We start from the raw sequence: 23,635 nt of genomic DNA on the forward strand, positions 1-23,635 counted from the left end.
ATATTTTGTGGTTCTTATAAAGTCCTTTATTGATTAAAAATTACAATAGTATAGAATTTTCGAAATTAGCGTATTTTGGTATTTTCATAAACGCATGGAAATATAAGCGTTAATACCATATTCAACCAATAACTTTTATTTTTCATGTTTTCTCTTCAGTAAAAGTGGAGAGTTTGTTATTGCATTGTCATCACTATTTCATCATCTGAAAATCACAACTAAAAACAAATAATTTGTTGTTGCTTTATATAGTGGGTAGTTTTATAAAATCTTCTTTTGTTGTGCTCATCATATGTATGAAAACGGGAATGGGGAATGGATACGGAAAATACCAAACGGAACAAATTATGTATCTGATATATCGTTATCAGTCAACGTATAAAATGGACTGATAGCTAAAAACAGCATGCTACGGAATGTATGCAATAATCTGTCGTCACGGAAATACTATTGTCATTTGCACAATTTTGTGGTTGTTATTTACAGTCACTTGGGGCTGTAAATTGATATGCAAACAATGAAAGCGAGTGGTTACAATTAAAATACCCATCTTAGTGTGATATTGCAACGCTCACTAACCCGATTTGTTTATTTTCCACATCTTAAATTCACAGGGGTAGATACTAATTAAACGCATGCGCAAACGAACAGTTGCCATCTTGGCGAGTGAATCCATCGACGACGACTATTTACCAAATATTTCCTTCATTATTGCATCGAAAAATCAGGTTAGCATCGTTTTCTTTTTTTTGCCTTCGAAGTAGGATGTCTGTAGATCTAACTGTGCTATTTTTTCTTATTTGTCCGTTGTTTTTTCAGTGTGTATTTTGCAGATGAAATATTATTTCCTGCCCTACGTCATCGAGATTCGGGGTTCTTCCATTATGCATAACGACACAGGCCATTGCACTGGGGAATAGAAAAATATGATCGTAAAATTATTTAACACTGTTGTTGCTTGAAGAAAACTCGTGTATTTATTACGGAGTTTTCAGTTTAAGATTCTGTACCGTCAGAATGTCCTGTTACCAATGTTTATGAATTTTTCTTTCGATTTTCAAGCTAGACGGATTTAAGAAAACGGGGGGTGCTTCGACTAGCAATGGCGACAAGTCTCGTAGATCGCAATAGACACATTTAACACGAAAAGAAAACACATTAAGCGCGTGTGAAAAATTTAAACTCCTACACAGAAATGTATGGTAATGTTCAAAGTTTCATTTCTCAGTATTACATTTTATGTCATATTGTTTTTTTCTCTCATCACATCCCAAATTTGTTTGTGAAACGGGAAACTTTTTCTAACAAAATGGCGGTTACCCTTCAGAAAATAACCAACGACTTGTCGTGAATATTTAAATACTGGAGGTACACATAATATATGGTAGTGATTTGTACTTATGAATGGTATGATATATGTTGGCGTCATGCATGAAACGAGAAGGAAACACGCATATGAGGGGAGAAGGGACATTTTCAACCATATTGCCAAGTTAACACCCCCTCTTGGACGATACCATTATTATGCTAATAATCTCACAAGGCTACAGTTATCATTCAGTAGTGGTATAACCGTATATTTCAACTAGTAAGACAGTCAGTGTTATAAATAACAATTTTACAGCAGTCATATTTAGGATGGTCACGTATGTACAAGTCTTTTGATAATGCTGTTGTCTGATAGTCATTGGATATTCAAAAGATATTTAGGATCAAAATAGGATAGGGTCATTTCCTGGACATTTGAATAGTAAATGTATCAATGTATGTAAAGATTTTAACACAATTTGCATTTAGTTACATAAATCTAATGATGTTTGTGATGTGATATTTAATTCCAATAATTGCATTGAAGCTGAAACATGTTGTGATTTTGTAAATGGATTGGAATATATTTTTCTGAAAATTAACTTCATGACTTCTGTGAATCAAATCAGACCTCTTTGATTTTAAACAATATTTGATTATCAAACTCTTGTACTATCAAACATGAATTATATTTTGGTGAAAATAGTAAACAATGACAAACACTGATTATCAAACTGTGAGATGCTCATGCATTGTATATGTATATATATATGTGTATTATTCTATACATTCAGTGTTGCTTTGTCATGCTCACAAATACAGCTGTTAAGTGTTGTTGAAATTTTACACTGTCATGCTACAATCTTCCTCTTTACTTTATGCAATATGTTGTCTCAACATGCTCAAGTAGGAATAAGGAAACGTGTAATAGATTACATACAACATTTGTATTCCTTGTCTAAGGTGTGAGGAAATGGAGAATTTCGAAGAAATATCTTTGTAACCATTCTTTCAATGAGCACCTGTTGTATTGAAGATTTCCTTTATGGCATGTAACATAATGATCATTAAATTTTTTTAATTTGTTTCATAAAGAAAAAATAAAATATTGTAGAAATTTTATAAATATCACTGCATATTTGACTCTAGCATGGCAGTGATATATATCATTGTCTGTGTTTCATTCGATGAGGCACAGCTTTGTGGTCAGCGATAGAAATGATAGTGAATCTAACTCAGAAAAAAATAGCTGAATTTAAAAAATGTAAACAAGAAAAGTTTTGTTTAGGCCTTTTGTATGTATGACTTGTAAACATTGCCATGAATAATTGCACTGGAAAAAAAGGAGTATTTTCGACCAGAAAATATTGTGAATATTTTGTATGTATTTGTTGGTGAAGTTGAGATCCTGTTTCAGGGTTTCTAGATATTTGCCATGACAGCACCCGGACCGGGTCAGTCCCATTTCGGTACAGGGATGACAGGTGAGTAAAATTAGTAATAATAGAACATTTTTAAGAATTAAATTTACATTTTATCTATTTGTTTTTTGGGGGCGGTGGGGTAGCCTAGTGGTTAAAGCGTTGGCTCGTCACGCCGAAGACCCGGGTTCGATTCCCCACATGGGCACAATGTGTGAAGCCCATTTCTGGTGTCCCCTGCCGTGATATTGCTGGAATATTGCTAAAAGCGGCGTAAAACTAAACTCAGTCAGTCAGTCTATTTGCTTTTTGTATTACTAATGACATGCTTAGGCTGTGAGTTGTAGTAGCAAGATTAAACAATTTGCACCTGTTGCTGATGATTATTGTGGTATATGAATGTGTAATTGATGACAATTTAAATTGAGGTGAAATTTAAACAAAATAAATAAATAAATATATGTTAAGTGTTCAAGACTATGTGGTAGTGTGCACAGTGATCACTAGCGTTGGGAATTGGTTGAAATCTCACAATTGATGATTGTTTCATTACCAACGAACAGTCATTGAAAAAAATTGGTTAGCGTCATTTTTCAAATTTTCCTATCCAGGTTGTTATTGCAGATATGTATGACATGATGCAACTTGCTACTTTAAAGTGATGACTAATATATCATGAACATAAACTTCCCGGAGTCTTCGGGAAATATTCAGTCATGGCTTTTCAGTTAGTGAAGTGAGTTTTCAAAGAATTAAACACGTTTTCATGCCCTGACAACTTCAACGATATGTTCCATTGTCAAGTATTTCAAAGACTAAAACAATAGTTCCAAAATCGTTTATGTTCGATTATGAGAAAATGTGATCGATTGCTTGGTCGTTTGATCACTGCGATCAATCTTCGATTATTTCAATTAATCGGACCACCACTAGTGATCACATTGTCGTAGCACGTAACAATGTAACAGCATCACATATTCTTTGAGAGAAGCGATAAAAGTAAAAACTGTCTATCAGAACTTGGTGTGTTATTACAAAGTATTTCTGACTGTTATTATTGTGATGCTGTTTTGCACTGTAGGTTAGTGTCATAAATTTACCAGTACCTACAAATGTTCTCAGACTCGTTGACTTGGTCGATGCATATCAACTTATTAATTCCAATGAATGGATCCACTCTATTCATGATGCTTGTCACAGGATTGTCTGGTCCAGACTCAATTATTTACACACTGTCGTCATGTAGTTGGATTTTTCCTGAGGGCAGCATTATACAATAAACAAACATCAGGATGCCACTCACAGGATTGTCTGGTCCAGACTCAATTATTTACACACTGTCGTCATGTAGTTGGATTTTTCCTGAGTGCAGCAAGGAACAATAAACAAACATCATGATGCCACTCACAGGATTGTCTGGTCCAGACTCGATTATTTACACACTGTCCCCATATAGTTAAAGCTGGAATATTGCTGATGTTGTGTTAAGCAATAAACAAATAAACAAAGTATGAACGGTCTAGACTGACATCAATATTTGTCAACAGCAGTAAAACAAAATTCTTTGAATATGTTTGATGGCATTGATGCAATTACTTGATTTCTAGTTTAATGTCGTGACTGAATACTAATGGATTATTGAACTCATTCATCCCTTCATCCCAGAAAATCCAGCAAGGCCGTAACGTAGTCATTAAGATACTGACATTTTTCCACGTTGGGACAAAATCCTTTTATTGTAGAAGATTTGCATGGATATTGAAAACATAAATTTCATTTGACATGACGTGGCTCAAAATGTTGAACGTGGTCACATTCAGAACAGTAGGGGACAAAAATGATAGCTAATCTACAGCCTTGATGTAAAGATTTTAAATTATCACTTGAAATTATTTCACATGGAATGCAAGTTTGATCATTACTGTACTGGGTTGCGGAAATTATGTAAAACATGCACATATGATGCATTGTGCAGCAGCACAGAATGCATAGCTATATGTTGCATATTTATGAATCACTGAGTCTATATGTTGTTGTTTCTGACTGTTTAGACCGCCTCCGTGGTGTAGTGGTTAGAGCGTCCGCCCGGAGAGCGGAAGGTCGCGGGTTCGATCCCCGACGGCGTCATACCAAAAGACTTTAAAATATGGAACTTGTTGGTCCCTGCCTAGCGCTCGGCATTAATGGGTGCAACAAGGACTGGTCGGCTCGGAGTCAGTATAATGTGTCTGAGTGGGGTATTCATGCTTCACTGCGGCATGGTATCTCAGTGGGCTAGCACTATAAAACCAGCTTAAGTCTGGGCTAGTACAAGCAGCCGCACATACACACGCATGCATGTCGTCATATGAGCAAAATATTCTCAAGCACGACGTAAAACCCAATTTCACCTCACCTCACCTCTGACTGTTTAGCAGACACATAGTGAAACTTGACTCCATAAAATATAGTTATCAAACTAGTGCCTGTTGAGGATTCAGGTTGTGTGAGTGAGTGAGTTTAGTTTTACGCCACTTTTAGGAATATTCCAGCAACATCATGGCAGGGGACACCAGAAATGGTCTTCGCACATTGTACCCATGTGGGGAATCGAACCCAGGTCTTGGTTATGAAGAGCAGTGAATGTGTCTTTATGAAAAAATCATGTTTATTCAATTCTAATCGATCGCAAATAATGAGTTGAATTTATGAGTGCATACTGTTCGATTTATTGAAAACATGACTGAATCGTAAGTCATAATGAATGGTATTATTTTGATTTTTGTGTCAATGTTAGCTACTGTACAGGCTACTACCATATAGTTAGAATATTGCACACTGCGTGGTTAAACAACAACAAACATTAAATCAGTGGAATCTTCAATCCATGAAAATTATTTATTCTAAGTTTTAATGCATATGGATGGTATTATATTGATTTTTGTGTCAATGTAAGTTGTTGTAAGATTTGTTGCTGCATTTTCATCTGTTTATCATGAGGTATTCAATAGGGCTGCAACGATTCATGCAGACCTCGATTTGATTCGACTTTCGATATTGGACCCTCTGATTCGATCATTTTCGATTTGATTCTTCATACAAGTAAAAACATCAGATTTCATTTAACTTCAGAGTCAGATTTTTTAGCTGAAATCCATCGTCACCTTGGAAATGTCTACTAACAACAATTTTCATTGGATAATTAGCCTGGCGCCATCCAATCATGTTTCTGCCTTATTTCAGCTCAAAACTGCTCGAGTTGGAGTCAAAATTAAGGTCCGCTGTGTGGAAATAATTTTTTATATAGGTATTCAAATACCAAATCGAAATACTGATAATGGTTATCGAAAATCAAAACTAAGGTGTCAGAATTGATTTTTGATGAATCGAACAGAATCGTTGCATCTTTCAGTAGTTGCAACCTTTATAATAACATTAGGAAAAAGAAGTTATAAAAATGCTTCAGTTTTTGTTACTGTATTGGATCCAGTCTCAAAATACAATGTCCCTGAAGTTTGGAAAAAAAGAAACTCATCAAAAGTCAGCTTTTAACAAAAAGTATCTTTTTTTTCCAAATTTGGTCACAGTGGCAATTTCCTCAAAATATAGGAAAATTCCTGTGTATGAAAAAGTAGTTTCTTGAGTTGTTGATTGTCAGTATTCCATCATTTGTCACAGCTTTCTACAAGCTGAAAACCTAACTCAGGATCTATGACAGCTGTTGATTAATACATGAATAATTGGACAGGTGGCTTGTGTGATCACATCTAGTCCTGCAACGATACATTAGGGCTTCCACGGTACTCGAAAGTACTCGAGGACGAGTCGGTTTAGCTGGACTCGAGTCAATTTCAAGGACTCGAGGGACGAAAAAGGGAGATAACTTCGAATTATTGGCGTTGGACGGACTGTCTGCCATGTGCTAAGCATGAGCGACCGTTAACGTCTAATATTAAAGATAAGATATAACTTTATTATCCCGGAGGAAATTCTCATACATCCAAACTGTCTCAAAATGAATATATACACAGTTCACAAAAATATACACAATAATTACATGCTCAAAACGAATGTTATTTACAAATAAAACTGACATGATATAATTCAATTAACAACATAGGTAAAGAGGCTGAATAATTCTAGTTCTAATCACATGATGGTGATTCAAAATATTTGTTGCATTCACTACGAATACTTGATGGTATGAAAGACTGTCGAGCTCTGTTTTGAGGGAAGGTAATCGACAGCAGCGTCCAGAAGGAAGTAGTTCAAAATGGTGAGATCAAATATGTCAACTATCAAATCTAAGTTTAGCTGCCTTTTGACTATAATTTAAATACACTCCAGAAATTTTGCAAGCAGTATTGACAATTTTGAAAAGTCTGTTTTGTTTGCGATGAGACAGATCCCCATACCAACATAGAAAATTGTAGGTCAACACACTTTGAATAAAGGTTTGATAAAAACTGTCATTTCGGTTTTGTCAATGCTTTGACGATAATAATGTTCAGAATCAGAAATTAGGCCAGTAACAGTGAAGTGGCGTCATCTGCAAATGTTACAGTAAACAAGTCATATATTGACAAGTAACAGTCACTGGTATACAAAGCGAAGAGTAATGGATGAAGGAACACAGCCATGTGGATCTCCAGTAGAGGTTTAGAGAAAAGACTGACTGAGTTTGGTTTCACGCCGCTTTTAGCAATTTGAGAGAGAAAAGAAGATTGATAGCCATTGACACTGACAAACTGAGTTCTATGTACCCTGAATTCTTTAACCCATCTGATAATGTTTTTATTAACACCTAGATTAAATAGTTTACTCCCTCACAAGGTGTGGCTGTATGGTATTAGTTGTTATAAGTCTGCAGATGAGAGTCAATATTATACATTGATTGAGATTTCACTTCTTAAAATGATTAGGTAACTATCTTGACAATTGATCGTTTGCTTGAAAGGTATGAATTTAAGGTACTTTTCGGGTCGAGTCGAGTCTCACCCTCGAGTACTTTCGAGTCCAAAAAATGGACTCGTTGAAGCCCTAGATACGATAGGTATCACAGTATAGTCCTTTTGATTCGGTTTGTTTCGATTCAGTACACAAGGAGCATACAAAACAAGGGAAATACAATATTTTGGGTAACAAATGTGTACATATTTTTGTAACAAATGTAAGGAAATGATTAAATGTCATTCCCTAAATTAAAATGTTATAAATAAAACATAAAATAATGATCGGCTGAGAATAAAGGATTGACCAGTAAAGAATGATCGAGTGTGTTAAGTTTTAACCCCGCTTTTAGCAATATTCCTGCAATATCATGGCAGGGGACACCAGAAATGGGCTAAACAGATTGTGCCCATGTGGGGAATCGAACCAGATATTCCACGTGACGGTCAAACGCTTTAACCACTAGGCTAGCCCAGCGTACTTACAGACAAATACAAGCAACCACATGCACTTTCTGTTAAAAGTGGAATGATCTTGAACAAGGTATCTTCAGTAACAGGTTGCACCCGGTGCAGGTAACAATAAATTCTCTAGCATCTTATAGACCGGCGGTGTAGTGGGTAGCCTAGTGGTTAAAGCGTTGGCAGTCACCGAAGACCCCCAAAAATAAATTACTTCTTGCATCTTATAGGGCGGTCGTCACGGGTACAACAACCCGGTTCGATTCAGTACATGGGCAAAATGTGTTAAGCCCATTTCTGGTGTCCCCAACACCGTGATATTGCTGGAATATTGCTAAAAGCGGCGCCATAAACTAAACTCAGTCAGTGTAGGGCGGTGGGGTAGCCTAGTGGTTAAAGCGCTGGCAGTGGCCGTCCGCGCCGAAGACCTGGGTTCGAATCCCAACATGGGTACAATGTGTGAAGCCCATTTCTGGTGTTCCCCGTCAGTGATGTTGCAGGATGTTGCTGGAATATTGTTCAGTCAAAGTCCAGCGCAAAACTGTCAAACTTTTAAGTGGGAAGTAATGTTTCTGGAAGTAATGACTTGTATACAAGCAGAAACATTTGAGGACTCATAAATCAGTTACATAGAAGTAATCATGCTTAAGATTTATAAATAAAGGTAAGGCAAAATTGAAACAGAATCATTAATCATTTAGCATCATGGGGTCAGGTCCTGATGAATGTATCTGATACTGAGGATTTGTTATGAAAATTGCTAAACAAATATTTATCAGAGGCCCAGATTGCTAAAAAATAGAATTACGCATTGAAAAATAATGCACAATTACTTGTTAGAACCAGAGAGTTTAAAACAAATGACGGAATATATTTTAAAAATTTTGAATGAAAAAGGATTGCTATCAAGTTGTACTGTTAGTATAGGACAAGTGTTGTACTGTCAGTATAGGATGAGTGATTTTGATTATATTTAAGTTGGTTTTGATTATGACATAAGGTAAAACATACCTGCTTAGTAAAGCCAAACTTATATGATTGAAAATTTATTATATTTGAAAGCAGTGGGTAACCAGGTTATCTGAGCTCTGATTTATGTTACTTTTAGAACCAGTGCATTATTTTATGGTGCTACCAAAATTTTATGGTGTAGCCAAACATATAAAACTCAAATAGTATTGAATAAAAAAATAGTATTGTGCAAAATGAATTGGAATATGAATTCACGTCATCGTTTCAACAGTAGTCTTCAGATCATGCCAATATCAGTTCTTCCTCAGCCCTGCTTCCATGACTCACAGACCAAGGTTGTCATTGAAGCTATTTTTGTCAGTGAATCTATATCAGTCCAAGCACTATCTAATACTAACAAATATCTTGTATCATATGTCTCGATTCTGCATTGTATCATATTTTCATTGGGGTTTAGTTATTGTTATTACTTAGATAACAGCAGATGGATTAAATATTAAACATTGTGAACAAAATGTGACCTCTAGAGATGTGTGCCAGGATGGCCAAGAGGCTGAATGGGCCACAAATCATAGTGAAGAGTTATGTCTCTTAGGTGTGTCAGGATCTTATAAATCCAAGATTTGTGTGGTTTGAAGCCAAGATTTGTCCAGTTTGATTTCTAGGTATGTCAGTATTGTACAGATGCTTGCTAATTTCATTTTAATGGTGAAATTTTCAGACTTGCATCACTTGGAGCTTTCCTTCTACATCAAGCTGTCATTCCATGATGTCACACTTGATGGACACTTGTCCACTCATTTATCTGAAATGGGGATAATGTCAATCTAAAATAATAAAAAATATCAAGCATAAAATGAATATTCAGAGGTGAGGTGAGGTGAAATTGGGTTAACGTCGTGCTTAAGAGTATTTCGCTCATATAGTGACGTGCATGTGTATGTGTATGTGCGGCTGCTTGTACTTGTCCAGACTGAAGCTGGATTTATAGTGCTAGCCCACTGAGATACCATGCCGCAGTGAAGCATGAATACCCCACTCAGACACATTATACTGATCAGTCCTTGTTGTACGAATTAATGCCGAGTGCCAGGCAGGGACCAACAAGTTCCATATTTTAACGTCTTTTGGTATGACGCTCTCTCTGGGCGGACGCTCTAACCACTACACCACGGAAGCGGTCGAATATTCAGAGGGCATATATATATAAAACCATTTGTTATGAAGTCCATCACTGCAGCGTCTTGTCCAAGCCGGTGTACAGTTCACAGCTGCCTAAAGCCAAACCACTCACCACACACAGACTTCCTTTCTCTATTTTGGTTCCAGGTTATATGTTGTTTCCATGTGACCATTTCATGGTGCCATATCTGGTAGTTTTGTTCAAATAGTAGACTAACATCGCCAGAGGTACAGATAAGCTGCATATCTGCGTAAATTACACAAATATTGATGTGAAAACTCAATTATTATTAAGTAGCTTGAATTTTTGTAAATACTCAATAAATTTGATATTACATGTGGGTAAGCCTACATGCGTACACACAAAAATGCCAAATCTCAGCTTGCGTACAGGTGGATAGATGAAATAACTGAGGTATACTGAGAGGTTCTATTTCAGCACATGAACTTGGCAACTTGCTGTCTTTCATATCGTTTCTCATATTACAGATCAAATATAAATAACAAACACTTAAACCAACATTTAAACTTTATTATATTTTTACAATTAAAGGAAAATGGCAAAATACCTATTTGAGTTTGAGTGAGGTGGGTACGATTTATTTGGTTACTCAAAGGAAAATTAGGATACCTGATTGGGATGAACACAAGCGAGTACATAACTCAATGCCCCGAAAGGTTATCTGTAGCTCTGCATTTCGTCCTTGAAATGTACATATTTGATAGAAAAAAATGGTTTCTAAATTATATTAAGAAAATACAATTAATACTAAAGGGAACCCAAAGACTTCATGCTCAGAGATTGTTGTAATCTAGATGTAAAACCATGGTTTTTGAAAAATGTTTGCTCGGCTGCAAATTAGACATGTCATAGATTTCGTTCATCTTAAATATAAGACCAATTCTGTGATTCCAGGGTTGCAGGAGAATTTGAAGAAAATGCAACTAACCACAGAATTGTAGAAAAATCATGAAATTTGCCTTCATGTATAAATAAATTGACAAATATGTGTTTCATTCTAATCTTTACATTACATTTTGTACTTGAGTGACGCCCAAACATTGATCACAAGACTCTGAGGATTCCTAAATAGAAATATGAATCCTAAAAAAAAGGAAAATTGATAGAAATAATTGTCAATTTTACTGTTTCTTGTTGTACCTAAAATATGTTTATGTGTTACCAAAAATAGAAATCACAGGCATATTCATATCTATTCGGATAAATTTGTGTCTTATGAAATGGTAAATGTTTATTAATACTGGGGCTTTTTGTATTATTTCTTTCTCAATTTGGTTAAGTCAAAATGCAAGATAATATAATCTTTGAAGAGAAAAAGGTTGTATTCCTTTTTAAGAGGAAATGGTGATGTTATTACCATAGAATTTTGTAATTTCAGCCAGGTAATTTTTCTAAGGCATTTTGATAATTTTCTGATATTTTATCACATACTTCACTCGGGATTGAAGAAAGTCACTATGCTATGTGGTGTAGTTCTGATGCTGGAGTGTTCTGTCCAAACAGATTAATCTCATCAATAACTTCCTTGTTTTGTTTGGCTGTATACATGTATAGTCAGCTGAATCAGCTGATATGTGCACCAGTGCTTGCTGCGATAGCAGTTCATTTGAATAGATAATAAGTAGGATATTAAAAAAAAATTTGATAATACTCGTCAGATTTGGAAATGGCCTAAATACACAGCACCATATAGAACATGGTCAAATGTAGCAACAGTTGTATTTGGGATTGCATTTCTCAGTTAAGTACAAACATAAATACTTTTTTGGGTTGTGTCCCATATGCGATTTTGAACCCACATTAACTCCAATAGCTGATCAGCATAAGTCCATGTTGCATCACAAAGCAGCTTGCCAGATTTTTTTTATTTATAGGTACGTTCTTTGAGAGGCATTTTGAAAGTTGTGAAGATGAAGGAAAACTAAGTTCTGTGGATAGTCAACTTTTATTGCAATGAGTACGACGTTTCTCACTCATTACTATAAAGAAGTTGACTATCCATAGAACTAGTTTTCCTTTATTTATAGGTATTCTGTTTCAAATAATGAGTACGTACTCATGTACTCATATCATTCACTGTCGTAAAAGTATGACCCGTGAAGATCCGGGTTAGAATTGGTTTTCAGCAACCCATGCTTGTTGTAAGAGGCGACTAACGGGATTGGGTGGTAGGACTCGCTGACTTGGTTGACACAGGGGCGGATATAGCTTTTTGAGAAAGGGGGTTGTACAGTTCTTTTTCAGCCATTTTCACGAAAATGTGACACATGTTGTCGTATACAAATTGTGTAGATCGATGTGCATGCTGTTGATCACTGGATTGTCTGGTCTAGACTCCATTATTTACAGACCGCTGCCATATAGTTGGAATATTGCTGAGTGCAGCGTTAAACAACAAACCAACCAACCACTGTGACTATTGATAGTTTTTCTTCTTATATTAATGTCACTAGCCCAGTTGACCCAGTTGTCTAAGGCCTTCACACTGCAGAGTTTCCTCCCCTGGGCACACCAGTAACCTATGATCTTGAGTTCAAATCCAGATTCTCACCCATTATGTTTCTAATCTAATCAGCACTATCCTTACACTCGTAGGTTTCACTAAAGCAGTAAATGTCGGAGACAAGCATCACTTGGGTCTCTTTATTCGCGTTAAGCTGTCACATGGTGATATGACTGGAATATTATTAAATTGTTCCCACACATTCATTATTCAGTATGTTTTATTCCCATTGGTTGCAGATTTAAAAAAATAATAATTCTGTTTCATAAAATTCTTGAAACCATTTTCTCGCCCCAGATTTTACCCTCGAAATATTATTACAAGGCATGATACTGTGGTTGGATAAACTTTTCAGCTTGTGCCTTGAATAATTGTTTTGGTTGAAAGAATATTTAGTATGAAGCAGGAATCTGTGCCACTTTTTTTTAACCCGTGAAGATCCGGGTTAGAATATTGATCTTCAGCAACCCGGGTTTGTTGTGACTAATGGGTTCAGGTGGTCAGGCTAGCTGACTTGGTTGATACATGTCATTGGTTCCCAATTGCGCAGATTGATGCTCATGCTGTTGATCACTGGATTGTCTGGTCTAGACTTTTGATTATTTACAGACCGCTGCCATGTAGCTGGAATATTGCTGAGTGCGGCTTAAAACATTACTCACTCACCCACTCCACTTTTTTAGGTCTTGATATGGATATCTGCCTGTTGTTTTTTTCTTTGTGAGGTGTTCCTGTCAGCAAGGGTTAATGTTGACCTCAGAGGGAGAAATACGGCCAGCGTCTGGAGCAAATGGCAATAAATAATTTAAGAAGATATAATTTTGATTTATATATTTTATTGCACAAATTCCCTGCCAAGGGCACTAATTTGATAAGAGTATATAAATCACCAGTATCATCTTTAACAGTAACATAAGAAATAAACATTAGAATGATTCCTTGTTTCATAAGGAAATGTAGGGGGCGATGTGTAGCCCGGTGGTTAAAGCATTCGCTCGTCACGCCAAAGATCCAGGTTCGATTCCCCACATGGGTACAATGAAGCCCATTCTGGTGTCCCTCACTGTGATGTTGCTGGAACATTGCTAAAAGTGGCGTAAGACTAAACACACACTCAGTTATGATGTAGTCCAGGAGGTAGGGTAGCCTAGACGTAAATACATTCATTCACTCATCACGCTGAACACCTGGGTTTGATTCCCCAAATGGGTACAATGTTCGAAGCCCATATCTGGTGTCCCCTGCCGTGATAAGATAAGATAAACTTTATTGTCCCGCAAGGGAAATTTGTTTTGCATTTAAAGAGCCAATACAAGCATATAACAACAAATAATTTAAAGTATATATACACAATGCCAAGCTAATCAGAATATAATGTTGAATATTAACATAATCACAGTTCATGATATAATAATCACTCGTGCCTCATCATAGATTTCACTATTACAATTTTGAAGAAAGAAGATTTAGAAGTTTTATGCTTAAGGGACAGGATTTTGAGGTTCTATTAGTTTTGTAATACATGATTTTGAAATGGCGGCCAGAAGGCAGAAGTTCATAACATTCATTTAAAAATGTGATGGATCCAATTGAATGGCCAGAGCTTTCTTCATTTTTCCCTACAATATATACAGGTCTTGTATAAGTACAAGTACAGCTGTCTATTTGTTAAAACAATTTCAACAACACATAAGCATCAGTGTTAATTACAACAGATTCTACGTCATGACAGTGAAACCATTGTACATTTATTTTTGTAGTCACAATTTTTTTCAGCAAAAGGTATGTTGTAGACAAGCATCATGAGTTGTAGCTGTGTCGCGGGTATGTGTGGTTTTACAGGGGTGATAGGATTCCGACGGCAACTGGTTTTCAAACCAAACCGCGTACATGTATACCTCTCGTGATTCTGCTGCAATGTAGTTATCAGGCCTGCATGTTTCAATCTGCCATTGTAAAAGAATTAAAACAAATTGAAAATTGATAGAAGACATCTGATCGATTGAACTTAGGATAACTTGAGCGGCGTCATGTGACTTTCATTGACTCGTAAAAAAAACCTGTTTTTATTCGTTGTGGGTAGAAGGGATTTAATATCCTGCTCAGAATCCAAAGAGTAGACCTTTCATCCAATCTCCAGAGCTCACATTTCGGTAAGCTTATACAATGTCTGCATCCATTCTAGCAATCTTAAATTACCTGTCTTTCCAAAAGCACTTTGTTTAGAATCCTAAATGCCTACATGTCTACTAAAATGCTTTTCTTTTATTCTTCAGTTCAAAATAGCTTAATAAAGCTTAAAAGAAAGGCAGAATTGTTTTGTGGTCATGAATCATTGATACAGTGACATTGTATACATGAAATAGAACATTTTGCTTCCATATTTTATTATTTGGTTTTACATGTGAGATCATTAAATTGTACAGATTTTCTTGCTTTTGTTGAATATCTTGTCTTGCTTGTAAACCTAAAATTAATGTTTTGAGCAGTGTGTGAAATAGTTTCCAAATGTTGCTAGTCAGTCGGTCTAGCAATGCCTGGAAGTTACTATCCCACAAAATAATTACAAGACGAGTATATGGATGACAACTTCTTCTTTATTGTATAACACGACGTTTCTGGACTATTTCTTGCCCTTTCTTCATAATAATTCACTGGCCTCAAATTTGAATGTAGACACGGGTTTCATCATTAACCAGCTAATATGATGAACATTTTATCTTACATGATTTAAAAGTGTATTATAACTTAACAAGTCGGAGTGAGTGATATGTTTACGAAATGACCCCGTGAAAATTCACTGTCCATTCGGGCCAGTCACTATGGAGCTTTACTGTACCGACTGGATTTTTACTAGCCATGGGCTAGCGGGCAAGTGGCTGTTTTGCTCACTGGTTCCAAGGAGGTGTTATTATTTTATGTTCATATACACTAGACAAATTAACTGAATTAAATTATTATTATTTTCTGTAAATTTGGATATGTTAACAGATCGATGTGCATTTGTTACATTTTTTGGGAGAACCAGGTTATTTGTAGGAAGAAATCTCGTAAAGTATTTTATTCTTGTTTTTATAAGGCATATGACATTTTTGATCGATGGTGTTTCCGTTATCAAATATATATTGCAAATGTTCTAAACGTCTCCTTCAAATGGCTAATTTACATGTTGGAAATTGTGATAGAAGCATGCCGTTGCTATGCCAACCAGAGCCATGAAACTCATCATGGCCTATTGAATTGATGAAACTGTGTCGCCTGTCAATAAATCCCATGGTCGTGAGCCTCCTCTCCAGATCAAACTATAATCGGAGAATGCCATGTCTAAGATCAGAGGCCGCTTTGTTTTTGAACCATTTTGTCTGCAAGGAGATTTTACCTTAGTTCTTAATCACTTTTTTACAGATTGCTTCAGAGAATGAATCTGATATATACAAGAACATTTCACTTCAGTTTAAAATGAACAGTTTGATCAAGGCTGTGGCTGGTTGACATCAAAGATTTTGTTTTCTTCTAATGTATTATTTACATTTAATGTGTGAGTCACATATCACAAGAAGATTACACAGGAAAACTGAAAAAATGAGTTGACAAAAGAGTGGTGTAACCAAAATTATAAAGGGTTGCCATGAACATATGACAGAGTTCTATGATTTAAAAACAAAATTTATTAAATTTAAGGTTACAGGTATTTAGGAGGGTGGGCAATGAAAAAATCAGGGGGTGGTTAGCAAAGTGTGATAGTTGATGACCAATGCCCCCCTTGATAAATGATGACCGGCCCAATTAGATGTACACACACCCATTATAAGGATCATTTGATGAAAATTGCCATTGTACAGAATGTTGCAGAATCTGAAAATAATCGATCTCGCGTGGGATGTGCTCCCATTCATGTTTGAAAAATATTGATTCACCAGCTATTTCATCAACATGGCCTGTTAGCTGCTGTCTTGCCGTGAGCGAAAACAGGTCAGAAAACATTTCTCCATGTGAAACATTTACGCTCGGAAAACATTTTCACGTTAGAAGGGATAATTTGTACTAATTATGATGATGGTGGTTAGGGAAATGTTACCGTTTCAAGATGTGACAAAGATTGTGCCAGCTTCTTACTGGATGGCAAATACTGCATCCTGGATGCATCAGATGATTAAAGATGCAAATAACATTCCTGCATGTTCTACTGGATGTGAAAGAGTATTATCGTTGGAATTATGGAAGCCAATTATTCTGAAGTATGTAATGATTTATGATGTAATATTTCTGTTTAGATAACATGTATACAATTTTTGGACAGTCATGACTATTTTGTTCAATTAAACTATTCACACTTTGCTAAGGATCAAATCGTGGATTCAACAGAAAACTATGATGTGTAGTCAAATTTGGTTTAAATATCTAAACTAATTGTAAGCATGGATTCTAGGTTTCAGTATGTCATTTCATCTTGCGGAACCCATACCTGCTATTGACAGATGTTGTGTACTTGTCAATGACTCGTTCCATGATTTGTAAAATGGTTGATTGGTGCCTTGAAAACCATTTGATGGTTACTCATGTATCAAGTGCACAAGGTTGATTAAAGTGACTCTTTGCCTAAATGAGGGTGGAAATAACCCATTGCCCGACGTCCGAGTCCAGTGTTTTTTTCTGTCGGGCAAGCAAATTTGTATATCACACTGTACCAGTGTCCACTTGAATTTCCAATGTTAATTATGTTGTTTATTTAAAAAATCAGCAAGAAAACGATCGGTATAGTGGAAAAATTATCAGGGCAAGTGACTTTACATGTGCCACTGTACCGGAGTACACTATCAATTTTAAAGTTATTTCCACCCCTGCTAAAGAGGGGTTACCATATTATAATTTATCCAGTTTTAAATGGATACAATTTCAAATTCTGAATCTACTTTTAAGTAAAGTTGTGATTGTTTGTGATACTTAGCAAAATGTGAGTAGTATATTACATCTAGTAGGCATGAAATTATGAATGGATGTAAATAACAGTTGATGTATGTTCCACTGCCTGTGAAAGATTATGTTTGTTGGAACGATGGAAAGTAATTAAACTGAAGTATAGTATGATTTATGATGTAGTAGTTCTGTTCAGATAGCATATATAATGCAGATATGGTATATAAGTATTTTATTTCCTGTTGGAACAGTTGTCATCCTTCAGCCAAAATTTCAATGCTTCGAACCCGAAATATTCAATTCCTACAAATCTTCTCTCACTTGTTTATCAGAACCATATACATGTATCCTGTATTTTGGCTGCCGTACCCGTGAAGATCCGGGTTAGAATATTGATCTTCAGTAACCCATGCTTGTCGTATGAGGTGACTCATGGGATTGCTGACTTCGTTGACACATGTCATCGGTTCCCAATTGCGTAGATCGATGCTCATGATGTTGATCACAGGATTGTCTGGTCAAGACTCGATTATTTACAAATGGACGCCATATAGCTGGAATATTGCTAAGTGTGGCGTAAAACTAAACTCACTCACTGTATTTTGGCTGCAGTCACTAAACTGATCTTCAGAATTCAGAAATATCATGATTGAGAGTGGATGAGTGAGTCGTGTTCTAGTTCTACGCTACTGTTGGCAATATTCTAGTGACATCACAGACGGGGACATGAGAAATGGGCTTCATGCATTGTACCCATGTGGGGAATCATCGCTGCATGACGTGAACACTTTAACCACTAGGCTACCCTGCTGCCCCTGTTATGATTACAAGTGGCCAGGATGCACAAATATATTAAAGCTTACATGCAACGCAAAACACAACTTTGAAGATTCTGATACCTTTCGGTATGGTTTACAGTAACAAATTATCAAAAATGCAAATTCAGCTTATTAAGTTGAAAAATAATGTGATGAAGAAAACCCCGCGATATCGGAGTTCAAAACGATTCACTAAGATAACCCCAGCTGGGGTGAAAAGTGATTTTAACAGCTGTGCAACCTACAACAAAAAAACAAAACAACAAAAAAAACCCCACCTTGGACGTTATCCCCCCCGTACTTAACATTAAAACGGACAAAATCACCCGCTCCTCATCTTTAGCTCTAGATTAAAGGTTCTGCTGATCTTTGATCAACACTTAATCCCTTTGATGTTTCATTGATGATTAATTGGCTGACCAGGGACTGATTGGTTTAATTAACTCAGTCCTTTAATCCTTGATATCATGGTTTGATAGAACAGCTGAAGAGTTTGAGAAGATTGTTTTAGCTATATAAACTGGCTTAGAACTGGCTTCCACATTATATATAGTGTATGCCAAGTTTGCAAAACCCAAATCATCATGGAAGCATTACGGAGCAACAAGGGTGGTTGCAAATTACTTTACCAAGGTCACTCCTACACTAAGAAGAAAGAGAGCAAGTCAACAACAAGATGGGAGTGTACCCAACGGAGGATGATGTCATGCAAGGGCACAATGACAACTGACATAGAAGTTCAGAATGTACTTGGGACAACAGACCACTGCCACTTGCCAGATCCCACTGGTAACACTGCCCTCAAGTTGAGGATAGACATGAAGAAGATGGCCAGCAAATCCCCTAGAAAGTCCACCCCAGGTTTTTCTGGATTCTGCCAGTGACCAACCAGTTCATGTCCGAGCAGCTCTCAGAAAAACATGACCTCAGGTAATAGTAATAGTAATAGTTCGCTTATGTGACGCTCATATCCAGGCACATTGCCTGCTCATGGCGCTACGTACATTACTATCCCCGGTCACAGGACACTATCGTATACAGGGGACTGTACAGCCATGCTGCCAGTTAGGCGCAACGAACTAAACACTCACATTGCCAGCACATCCTCACGGGTACCCATTTTACAGCTGGGTGAACTGAGACAATGTGGATCTAAGTATCTTGTTCAAGGATACTACGCAAATGTGCCCACGTTGGGATCCGAACCTAGGTGCCTTCACCGGTGATCGAACCCGGGTCTTCAGCGTGATAGGCAGACGCCTTACCACTGCACTACTGCGCTCCACGGCATCAAAGAGCCAAACAGTTCCCTGCCAATCCCACAACACTAACAGATTTGAAAATTGAAGGTAAAATTATTATTTTATTACTGATATTTGATGAAATGATGTGATGATGTGCTATGTTCCAATAACATTAATGAAAAAAAGGAATAAATGTATGCTCATTGGCATTGTATCAAATGTCACATAATGTATGAATAAATGTATGTTCATTGGTATTGTATTAATATGTCAAATAAAAATAAATGTGCAAGGAATGATGTGAAAAATGTGCTCAAAATATGTGCTATGTGCTCTTTGACCTTGTTGAATGTTGAAATATTGACAAATAAATAAATGAATGTAATAAACTCTTGACTGTTTTTCCTTCAATCACTGACCCCATGCAAAATTTGATCACCTATCAGGCTATGCACATAAACAAAACACATTGATTTATGTTCGGTCTCTGTGACGTCATGTAATTACACAGACAGGTGTGATACTTGTACACATGACATGTTATGATGTCTGTTGATTGCAAAATGTTATGCACAAAAAATGAGCATGTACTTACAAAACCCAACATCTCTATACACACACAAAGAGCCCTGAGTGTATCAGCAAATGAACCAGCCAATGAAAGTCTGACTGGGTTTGATATCCAGGGCCTAGATTTTCGAAGCTCTCTTAGCCCTAAGATAGTCGTAAGTTAATGTTAATGTATGGCACTTACGACCATCTTAGCGTTAAGAGAGCTTCGAAAATCTAGGCCCTGGGTGCTTCGTTTCGAGGGAAGTAAACCCAAGTACAAAATATTGCACTTTTGATTTGTGATTGATTTTACGCTTATAATTTTGCTTTTTCATAATCAGCAATGTATATTATATGTGATAAATAAATGATGATTGTGTTTTAATTATGTATATTTTGTTTGTTGCACCTAAGCTTTAACCAATGTGAGTCATTGGCTGGCTGATCTGCATCATTTTTATCTGTTTGGCTCCTTCTGTAATTAAGGTTTGTATTCACTAAGAATACATTGCTCTGTAGTTTCAGGATAGTTGCAGGGTTTCTTCTCTGTCAACAGTCTTGAATTCACGCTGGCCTGGTAGCATGATACAACCAACTTTTGCTAAGGACTAGTAAAATTCCGATGCTAATCCTCTTTCGCTAGTTGCATTGGAGATCTTTAATTCTGAACCTGTTCTCAATGCTTCTATTTTGACACAGTTAGAACTGAATATAACTGACAGAATATTTAACACAGTCAACATTTTTGTGTTGTTTTAGCAGGACAAGCTACAAACTCCTAAGAACTAGTAAAATATAGTCATCTGGGTTAGAATTGGTCTTCAACAACCCATGCTTGTCATTGGGTATCCCTATGATGTAGATCGATGCTCATGCTGTTGATCACTGGAATGTCTGTTCCAGACTTGATTATTTACAGACCACCGTCATATAGCTGGAATAAGCCATGAAACAACAAAGAAACAAAAATACCAATGTTCTTAGGCTCAGGCAGCTAATGAAATCAGGACATTTATAAACAGAATTTGAAACCACCATAATAGGTTTTTTGTTATGCTCAAGGGGCGGTGGGGTAGCCTAGTGGTAAAGGCGTTTGTTCATCACGCCGAAGACCCGGGTTCAATTCCCCACATGGGTACAATGTGGAGCCCATTTCTGGTGTCCCCCACAATGAAATTGCTAGAATATTGCTAAAAGCGACGTAAAACCATACTTACTCACTCACTCACTTGTTATGCTCAATGGACACAACTTGCAATGTGAGCGAATTGTGACAAATTAGACAACAGAGCCTACCATGTTTCCAACTTAGATTGAGCCATTGACTGGAGAAATATGATATACTGGTGTCCCTTTATTTGAAAATATATTTCGAGATTAACCGTAGAAAGTTTGGCATTTTGAAGTTGTACAATTAGTTAATAACCGTTGAGTCGTCTTGAACTTGTGTATTTTAAAGAAGCAGAAAACAAAATCTATCATATGATCTTTGCTAATGGCAGTCATGTTCAAAATTATTGATTATTAATGAATCTAATATATGTTTAAGTTAAGAGGATCAACAAAAAGGAACTTAGCTCTAATTTGTGTTTCACGAATAGGATAAAGTTTCATGTGATAGTTCATTTGAATATTTTCTGATGACGTTAAATGAGGACATAAAACGAATTTGCTGATTTAGAAAAGGTTATAGTTTTGTTTCAATAATGTGACATGTGAGATGTTATTCATTTTGTTTGTCTGAGAGTTATGGCGTATTTAGCCCACCTGAACCAATGTGGTTGCAAACTTTTCTCATTTTAATTGAACTCTTAAACCTTTTAGAATGAACGTTATGAAGTAATAATTGACTAGACAGGGATCTGAAATATTTGACTGCCTTCTAGCAAAATGTCTGCGACTTCCTAATTTTGTTTGTAGTGTTTCCATGAAGCTGCCTGAAGAATAGAACTTCTAGTAAATACATACAGTCAATTAGAATTGTTCTTCAGTAACCTGTGCTTGTCTTAAGAGGAGACTAACGGGTCAGGTTAGCTGGCTTGGTTGACACATGTCATCGTTTCCCAATTGTGTAGATTGATGCTCATAATGTTGATCACTGGATTGTCTGGTCCAGACTCGATTATTCACAGACTGTCGCCATATACCTCGAATATTGCTGAGTGCGGCGTAAAACTAAACTCACTCACATAAGTAAACTACACTTGAAGTTTATTATAAACTGACAGATGAAACAAACTGTATTTTGGCTACTGGTCACCTGCTGTATGTTCTAGTCAAAATGTGTATGATGAACTGCAGTTATGGCAAACTAAATTAGTGGTCCCTTTTTAGTTTGTTATAACCGTAGTTTACTGTGTCTGTCTCTGTAAGTCAAGTCTATTAAGGGTCATTTAATACCAAGGTCATTGGGTAACCTAGTGGTTGAAGCCCACAACGCGGGTTAGATTCCCCAGATGGGAACAATGTGTGAAGCACATTTCTAGTGTTCCTCGCTGTGATATTGCTGGAATATTGCTAAAGGGGTGTAAAATTAAACTCACTCACTCACTCATTTAATACCAAAGTCTGTGGTCAATTTTGTTTCATTTCACTGGTTATTGGAAACCCACATACGGTAGGAAACTGATGTACATGATTATGACTCATATACATGTGTCATTAGCAGTGATCGTGAAAATATAGAAGCACCAATAATGTTTCACAAATGTAGAATACTACCCAGACAAGTATTTTTTTTGTAGCAAAATGTATTATGCTTAACACAAAATACTAACATGATCGGATGGTGAGGCTCTCTGACTTGGATGACACATGCCATGATCGTTTCCAATTACATAGATCGATGCTCATACTGTTGATCACTGGATTGTCTGGTCCAGGGTCGATTATTTACCGACTGAGGCGATAACAAATAAACAAAGCAAAATATATGGGCTGTCACCTTGAATCATTACCAGTGGTCCAAGAAGACAACCTTCCTGGCCAGTGAGGGACAGTGGGGTAAAGCGTTCGCTCGTCACGCCAAAGGCCCAGGTTCGATTCCCCACATGGGTACAATGTGTGAAGCCCATTTTTGGTGTTCCCCGCCATGATATTGCTGGAATATTGCTAAAAGCGGCATAAAACCCAACTCACTCACTCCTGTCCAGTGAACCAAGAAATGAAATTGTGACCAGGTGAGCTACAATACTGTGGTATTCTTTGCATTAATGATTGACGTCATACTCTGGTGTATTTGGAATAAAAGTTCTTTCCATTATAACATGATAAAAGAATGCAATTAGCATTTAAAAACGCATGTAA

General features: G+C 36.6%; 1 protein-coding gene across 1 annotated transcript in view; it reads left to right on the forward strand.

The window, feature by feature from the left end:
- The first annotated feature begins 645 nt into the window (after nucleotides 1-645).
- LOC124276497 (scm-like with four MBT domains protein 1) overlaps nucleotides 646-23,635 on the forward strand; it is a 50,511-nt gene continuing 27,521 nt past the window's right edge. The window contains 2 exon segments of the mRNA XM_046712128.1: nucleotides 646-728; nucleotides 2,726-2,792. Coding sequence (XP_046568084.1) covers nucleotides 2,744-2,792 — 49 coding nt within the window. The 5' untranslated portion in view covers nucleotides 646-728; nucleotides 2,726-2,743.

Source organism: Haliotis rubra, unplaced genomic scaffold (assembly GCF_003918875.1).
Source record: "Haliotis rubra isolate DU_JTF1 unplaced genomic scaffold, ASM391887v1 Scf21, whole genome shotgun sequence".
NCBI lineage: Eukaryota > Metazoa > Mollusca > Gastropoda > Lepetellida > Haliotidae > Haliotis > Haliotis rubra.